Source organism: Saimiri boliviensis, chromosome 6, assembly GCF_048565385.1.
Source record: "Saimiri boliviensis isolate mSaiBol1 chromosome 6, mSaiBol1.pri, whole genome shotgun sequence".
Lineage (NCBI taxonomy): Eukaryota > Metazoa > Chordata > Mammalia > Primates > Cebidae > Saimiri > Saimiri boliviensis.
Window position 1 is genome coordinate 77,544,130 of NC_133454.1, and position 8,447 is coordinate 77,552,576.

At 39.9% G+C, this 8,447-nt stretch overlaps 1 protein-coding gene across 1 annotated transcript; it reads right to left on the minus strand.

The window, feature by feature from the left end:
* Positions 1 to 5,489: 5,489 nt before the first annotated feature.
* Positions 5,490 to 6,422, minus strand: LOC101041367 (olfactory receptor 5P1-like). The gene has a single exon (XM_003919805.1). The coding sequence runs from the start codon at positions 6,420 to 6,422 to the stop codon at positions 5,490 to 5,492; it is 933 nt and encodes a 310-aa protein (XP_003919854.1).
* Positions 6,423 to 8,447: the final 2,025 nt, after the last annotated feature.

The window sequence follows — 8,447 nt, forward strand, 5'->3', positions numbered from 1 at the left end:
GTAGTTCTCCTTGAAGAGGTCCTTTACGTTCCTTGTTAGTTGTATTCCTAGGTACTTTATTCTCTTTGTAGCAATTGTGAATGGCAGTTCGTTCTTGATTTGGCTCTCTTGAAGTCTATTACTGGTGTATAGGAATGCTTGTGATTTTTGCACGTTGATTTTGTATCCTGAGACTTTGCTGAAGTTGTTTATCAGTTTCAGGAGGCTTTGGGCTGAAATGATGGGGTCTTCCAGATATACAATCATGTCATCTGCAAATAGAGACAATTTGATTTCCTCCTTTCCAATTTGGATACCCTTTATTTCTTTTTCTTGCCTGATTGCTCTGGCTAGAACTTCCAGTACTATATTGAATAGGAGTGGTGAGAGAGGGCATCCTTGTCTAGTGCCAGATTTCAAAGGGAATGCTTCCAGTTTTTGCCCATTCAGTATGATATTGGCTGTTGGTTTGTCGTAAATAGCTTTTATTGTTTTAAGATACGTTCCGTCAATACCTAGTTTATTGAGGGTTTTTAGCATAAAGGGTTGTTGAATTTTGTCAAAAGCCTTCTCTGCATCAATCGAGATAATCATGTGGTTTTTGTCTTTGGTTCTGTTTATGTGGTGAATTACGTTTATGGACTTGCGTATGTTGAACCAGCCTTGCATCCCCGGGATGAATCCTACTTGATCATGGTGGATGAGCTTTTTGATATGCTGTTGCAATCGGTTTGCCAGTATTTTATTGAAGATTTTTGCATCTATGTTCATCATGGATATTGGCCTGAAATTTTCTTTTCTTGTTGAGTCTCTGCCGGGTTTTGGTATCAGGATGATGTTTGTCTCGTAAAATGATTTGGGAAGGATTCCCTCTTTTTGGATTGTCTGGAATAGTTTCAGAAGGAATGGTATCAGCTCCTCCTTGTATGTCTGGTAGAATTCAGCTGTGAACCCATCTGGACCTGGGCTTTTTTTGGGTGGTAGGCTCTTTATTGTTGCCTCGACTTCAGACCATGTTATTGGTCTATTCAGGGTTTCGGCTTCTTCCAGGTTTAGGCTTGGGAGGTTGCAGGTGTCCAGGAATTTATCCATTTCTTCCAGGTTTACTAGTTTATGTGCATAGAGTTGTTTGTAATAATCTCTGATGATGGTTTGGATTTCTGTGGAATCTGTGGTGATATCCCCTTTATCGTTTTTTATTGCATCAATTTGGTTATTCTCTCTTTTCTTTTTTATTAATCTGGCTAGTGGTCTGTCTATTTTGTTGATCTTTTCAAAAAACCAGCTCCTGGATTTATTGATTTTTTGAAGAGTTTTTTGTGTCTCTATTTCCTTCAGTTCTGCTCTGATCTTAGTTATTTCCTGTCTTCTGCTAGGTTTTGAGTTTTTTTGATCTTGCTCCTCTAGCTCTTTCAATTTTGATGATAGGGTGTCAATTTTAGATCTCTCCTTTCTTCTCATGTGGGCACTCATTGCTATATATTTTCCTCTAGAGACTGCTTTAAATGTGTCCCAGAGATTCTGGTATGTTGTGTCTTCGTTCTCATTGGTTTCGAAGAACATCTTTATTTCTGCCTTCATTTCATTGTTTATCCAGTCAACATTCAAGAGCAAGTTGTTCAGTTTCCATGAAGCTGTGCGGTTCTGAGTTAGTTTCTGCATTCTGAGTTCTAACTCGATTGCACTGTGGTCTGAGAGACTGTTTGTTATGATTTCTGTTCTTTTGCATTTGCTGAGGAGTGATTTATTGCCAATTATGTGGTCAATTTTAGAGTAGGTGTGATGTGGTGCTGAGAAGAATGTATATTCTGTGGATTTGGGGTGGAGAGTTCTGTAAATGTCTATTAGGTTTGCTCGTTCCAGGTCTGTGTTCAGGTCCTGGATATCCTTGTTGATTTTCTGTCTGGTTGATCTGTCTAATATTGACAATGGGGTGTTAAAGTCTCCCACTATTATTGTGTGGGAGTCTAAGTCTCTTTGTAAGTCATTAAGAACTTGCCTTATGTATCTGGGTGCTCCTGTATTGGGTGCATATATATTTAGGATCGTTAGCTCTTCTTGTTGCAGTGATCCTTTTACCATTATGTAATGTCCTTCTTTGTCTCTTTTGATCTTTGTTGCTTTAAAGTCTATTTTATCAGAGATGAGAATTGCAACTCCTGCCTTTTTTTGCTCTCCATTTGCTTGGTAGATCTTCCTCCATCCCTTTATTTTGAGCCTTTGTGTATCCTTGCATGTAAGATGGGTTTCCTGGATACAGCACACTGATGGGTTTTGGCTTTTTATCCAATTTGCCAGTCTGTGTCTTTTGATTGGGGCATTTAGTCCATTGACATTTAGGGATAGTATTGTTATGTGTGAATTTGATGCTGTCATTTTGATGCTACCTGGCTGTTTTGTTGGTTAGTTGATGCAGATTCTTGATTGTGTTGCTGCTTTTTTACCATTTGGTGTGTTTTTGGAGTGGCTGGTACTGGTTGTTCCTTTATATGTGTAGAGCCTCTTTCAGGAGTTCTTGTAGAGCAGGTTTGGTGGTGATGAAATCTCTGAGTGCTTGCTTGTTCACAAAGGATTTTATTTTTCCTTCACTTATGAAGCTGAGTTTGGCTGGATAGGAGATTCTGGGTTGAAAGTTCTTTTCTTTAAGGATGTTGAATATTGGCCCCCAGTCTCTTCTGGCTTGTAGGGTTTCTGCTGAGAGATCTGCTGTGAGTCTAATGGGCTTCCCTTTGTGGGTAACCCGACCTTTCTCTCTGGCTGCCCTTAGCATTTTCTCTTTCATTTCAACCCTGGTGAATCTGACGATTATGTGCCTTGGGGTTGCTCTTCTTGAGGAATATCTCTGTGGTGTTCTCTGTATTTCCTGGATTTGAATATTGGTCTGCCTTGCTAGGTTGGGGAAGTTTTCCTGGATAATATCCTGAAGAGTATTTTCCAGCTTGGATTCATTCTCTTCATCACATTCAGGTACACCTATCAGACGTAGATTAGGTCTTTTCACATAGTCCCACATTTCTTGAAGATTTTGTTCATTCCTTTTTGCGCTTTTTTCTCTGTTCTTGCCTTCTCTTTTTATTTCATTGAGTTGGTCTTCGACCTCTGATATCCTTTCTTCTGCTTGGTCAATTCGGCTGTTGAAGCTTGTGCATGCTTCACGAAGTTCTCGTGTTGCGTTTTTCAGCTCCATCAATTCACTTATTCTCCTCTCTATGTTATCCATTCTCGTCAGCAGTTCGTCCAATCTTTTTTCAAGGTTCCTATTTTCTTTGCGATGGGTTAGAACATGTTCTTTTAGCTCATTGTAGTTTCTTACTACCCATCTTCTGAAGTCTGATTCTGTCATTTCATCACCCTCCTTCTCCATCCGGTCTGGTTCCCTTGCTGGTGAGGAGTTGTGATCACTTTTAGGAGGAGAGGTGTTCTGGTTTCGGGAGTTTTCATCCTTTTTACGCTGGTTTCTACCCATTTTTGTGGGTTTATCCACCTGTTGTCTGTCTCTGTCCCAGGGAGTTGGAGCTTTATGAGTTTCCGTTGCACTACTGCCTTTTTTGATTTTTTTTTTTTTCAGGTCGGACCCGCCCAGCTAGCAGCACGCCTAGCCTCTGCCTGCCCGCAGGGGCTTTGCTGAGCTGCTGTGGGCTCCGCCCAGCTGCCCTGAGCTCTTCCCTGTAGTCCTTTTTATATGGGCGTAGTTAGAACTGTCTGGGCAATGGTGGCCCCGCCTCTGTTATGGCGGACTCTCTCTGTTGTCGATTTATTTTCTGTGTTTTAGTTTTTCCTTGTTACCTTTCACTCCATGTTCTGTATTTTCTATTTTTAAATTTGCCAGAATATTATCGATACTCTGTATTTTCACTTAACAACATATTTTAAATACTTTTCATTTTGTTAAAAAAATTTTCTATGTGTCTCAACCCTCACTTCTCTCTCTCCATTACACTGAGGTAAAAAGGACATTTGGATTCTAAGTCTTTACTCCTAGATGCCAGAGACAGTTGCTTCAATATTTGCTTTGAATTGATAGTTCCTGTATTCCAGCAAACCTCTCTTCATCCTTTCTATTCTTATGGTGATAATGTAAATGATAGTAAGTCATTCTCCAAGAAAAACATTTAGTTAATCTGATGTGCAACAACATTTTTTGTTTTGTTTTTATGGTTTTTTAACGGGTTCCCATTTCTTTATAAATTCAGACCTATGGAACGACAATTGTTAACACATTAATTGCAATGCTTAGAATCAAAGGACACTGTTTTTTTGTTTGTTTGTTTTTTGTTTTTTGTTTTTTTTGAGATGGAGTTTTGCTCTTGTTACCCAGGCTGGAGTGCAATGGCACAATCTCAGCTCACCGCAACCTCCACCTCCTGGATTCAGGCAATTCTCCTGCCTCAGCCTCCTGAGTAGCTGGGATTACAGGCACGTGCCACCATGCCCAGCTAATTTTTTGTATTTTTAGTAGAGACGGGGTTTCACCATGTTGACCAGGATGGTCTCGATCTCTTGACCTCGTGATCCACCCATCTCGGCCTCCCAAAGTGCTGGGATTACAGGCTTGAGCCACCGCGCCCGGCCAAAGGACACTGTTTTTAATCACTACAGATAAATATTACATTATGCCAAAGGAGACTATTTGTTTTTAACATACATTAAAATATGGATAAACTTCCAGCTAAATCATGTGGTCTTGGTGTTGAGATCTGGCCTTCTAAAAGATGGCAAACAATCCAGTTTTCAATTTTTCACCCTCGTACAGTCTACACAACCTAGACCCTTTAGTGTTAGGGTTTGTTCAAAAAATCGATGCAAAGTTCCAGCTTAAGCTTGATTGTCCTGCCCAAATCTTCTAGCTCAGTAGCAATGTTGATGTCATTAGGCTGATGGTCATGGTTTAATATAGGTTAAGTGCATAGACCCTGGAAACAGAGGCCTTGAGTCTACATCTATATGGAAAAACTATTGTATCTTTCAATACAGTTGTCTCAACTGTAACTTGTGGGAAATTTATTCCTGCATCATAGGATTGCTAAGAAAATGAAATGAAATAACATAATGGTTTTGGAATCAGACTTTCTGGATTCAAATACTTACTGGTCCCACATTTAACTTCGTAACTGTGGACATTCTACTTAATGTCTCTGTGCCCATATGATTTATTTGTGAAATACAAATAGTGGCATCACTTCATTCGGTTATTGTGAGGAATAAATGAATTAATATATGTAACATGCTTAGAACAGGGCCTGACATGAAGTAAGTAAAAGTTATTGTTTGTGAAATAAATTAAAGGAAAAATGCTTGGCATCTACAAGAGTTTAATAACAGTGATAATTATTACTATTATTATTACTGATTTATAGGTGTCTCCAAATTGGTCAACAAGTATTTAAAAGTAAAAGTCAGAGCAAATACATGTAATTTTATTTTAAGCAATCAGCTAAGTAGTATTTAATAGGTCCTAAGTGTGATACCGATAATGAAAACCTTATAGGTCGTCTGAAATATTCTTGATCCTAAGAATATATTCTGAGAGTTGCCTTTCTTAGTGCCTCCTTTACATCTCTGTTCCTCAGACTATAGATAAAGGGGTTCAATATAGGGATTACCACTGTGTAGGACAGAGATATCAGTCTGTTCTGGCTAGTTGAGTAGCTGGACTTGGGCATCACATAAATGAAGGTAATCGTTCCATAGTAGAGAGTAACCGCTGTGAGGTGGGAGGAGCAGGTGGAGAAAGCCTTGTGGCGCCCCTCGGCAGAGTGCATCTTCAGGATGGTGGTGAGGATGTAGATGTAGGAAATAGCTATGACAAATACTGTGACCACAATGATAGAGCCAGAAGAGATGGAAGGGATCATTTCAGGAATAGAGATATCTGAGCAGGAAAGTTTCAGCAAAGGAGAGATATCACAGAAAAAATGATCTATCTGATTTGGTCCACAGAAAGACAAGCTCAATAAACAACTAGAAAATGTTGAGGTATTCACACATCCACCCAGGTAACAAGCCCCCACTAAGAGGATGCAGATTCTGGGGGACATGTGGGTAGAGTATTCCAGGGGCGAGCAGATGGCCACATAGCGATCATAGGCCATGGTTGCCAGTAGGAAGCACTCAGCTGTCCCAAACATGACTACAGAACAGAGCTGGGCTTCACAGCTAGTGACAGGGAGGGCTGTTCCATGCCTTAGGAATCCCATAAGCATTATAGGTGTGACTACTGTGGAAAGCCCAATGTCCGCAAAAGCCAAATGGCTGAGGAACAGGTACATTGGGGTGTGAAGCTGGGAACAGCTTCTTATTAAAATGATTATGCTGATATTGCCTATTAAGGTGACAATGTAGATTCCTAGAAATATCACAAAGAAGATGTCATGAAGTGTAGGATCCTCAGTTAACCCCAAAATGATAAACTCTGTCACTGTGGTGTGGTTTCCAATCTCCATCTTCTCTGTGAATTGTTCCTGTTGAAAAAGATGTGAATACTAATTGGTTACAGGATTCTGTTTCACACATTCCCCGCTTTCACTGGCTATTCCTCAGACCCATTCACAGTGACTTCATCCTCTGCCTGATTTGTAAATATTGATGTCCTACAGGATTGTTTTTGTTTTTATGTCCCTTCTGCATAAAAAAAGAATGGTTCAACTTCATTCTCTGGGAAATTAGTTCCATTCTTTTCTTTTCTTTTTTTTTTTATTGCATTTTAGGTTTTGGGGTACATGTGAAGAACATGCAAGATTGTTGCATAGGTACACACATGGCAGTGTGGTTTGCTGCCTTCCTTCCCCTCACCTGTATCTGTCATTTCTCCCCATGCTATCTCTTCCCACCTCCCACCCCCCGTCCCTCCCCCATTTCCCCCAACGGACCCCAGTGTGTAGTGCACCCCTTCCTGTGTCCATGTGTTCTCATTGTTCAACACCCGCCTATGAGCGAGAATATACGGTGTTTGATTTTCTGCTCTTGTGTCAGTTTGCTGAGAATGATGGTTTCCAGGTTCATCCATGTCCCTATAAAGGACGTGAACTCATCGTTTTTGATGGCTGCATAATATTCCATGGTGTATATGTACCACATTTTCCCTATCCAGTCTATCATCGTTGGGCATTTGGGTTGGTTCCAGGTCTTTGCTATTGTAAACAGTGCTGCAATGAACATTCGTGTGCACGTGTCCTTGTAGTAGAATGATTTATAATCCTTTGGATATATACCCAGTAATGGGATTGCTGGGTCAAATGGGATTTCTATTTTTAGGTCCTTGAGGAATCGCCACACTGTCTTCCACAATGGTTGAATTAATTTACATTCCCACCAACAGTGTAAAAGTGTTCCTATTTCTCCACATCCTCTCCAGCATCTGTTGTTTCCCGATTTTTTAATGATCGCCATTCTAACTGGTGTGAGATGGTATCTCAATGTGGTTTTGATTTGCATTTCTCTGATGACCAGTGATGATGAGCATTTTTTCATATGTTTGTTGGCCTCCTGTATGTCTTCTTTTGTAAAGTATCTGTTCATATCCTTTGCCCATTTTTGAATGGGCTTGTTTGTTTTTTTCTTGTAGATCTGCTTTAGTTCTTTGTAAATTCTGGATATCAGCCCCTTGTCAGATGGGTAGACTGCAAAAATTTTTTCCCATTCTGTTGGTTGCCGACTCACTCTACTGACTGTTTCTTTTGCCGTGCAGAAGTTGTGGAGTTTGATTAGGTCCCATTTGTCTATTTTGGCTTTTGTTGCCATTGCTTTTGGTGTTTTGGTCATGAAGTCCTTGCCTACGCCTATGTCCTGAATGGTTTTGCCTAGATTTTCTTCTAGGGTTTTTATGGTGTTAGGTCTGATATTTAAGTCTTTAATCCATCTGGAGTTAATTTTGGTGTAAGGTTTCAGGAAGGGGTCCTGTTTCTGCTTTCTGCACATGGCTAGCCAGTTTTCCCAACACCATTTATTAAACAGGGAATCCTTTCCTCATTGCTTGTTTTTGTCAGGTTTGTATATATTAAAAGGCCTCTCATACCTGTACTTCTAGACAGATCTCTCAAAGGATGTCTAGACTACAATTTCAATGATCTATTAGGAGTCTTCAGCTGGAAATTCCACAAGTACCTCAAACACAGCCTTCCCCATACCAAATTCATTCATTCTTTTCTTTGGCATTCTTTTCTTTCCTTCCATATTTTGTATCTGGAGAATGACACCACCATCCACCTAGTCTCTTGTGTCTGCAACTTGTGAGCCCTCCTAGGCTTCTTCCTCTTGTTGTATCACAAATAATAAAATCTTATTGAGCCTATCTACAAGTTAACTCTCAATTTTATCTCTTTATCTCTGTTTTACTATTCCCAGCATCCTTACTTTATTCAAGGACCTAGTTATTTTTCCTTTCTATTTTATTAACCTATTTACTTCACTGCCTTCATTCTTGTTCACAGCACATTTGTGTAAGTGATTTCTTGGTAAATAGAAAGCAG

What these genes read in the sequence shown, in the direction of transcription:
- LOC101041367 (XM_003919805.1), bottom strand. Translation starts at nt 6,422, where the DNA reads ATGGAGATTGGAAACCACACCACAGTGACAGAGTTTATCATTTTGGGG.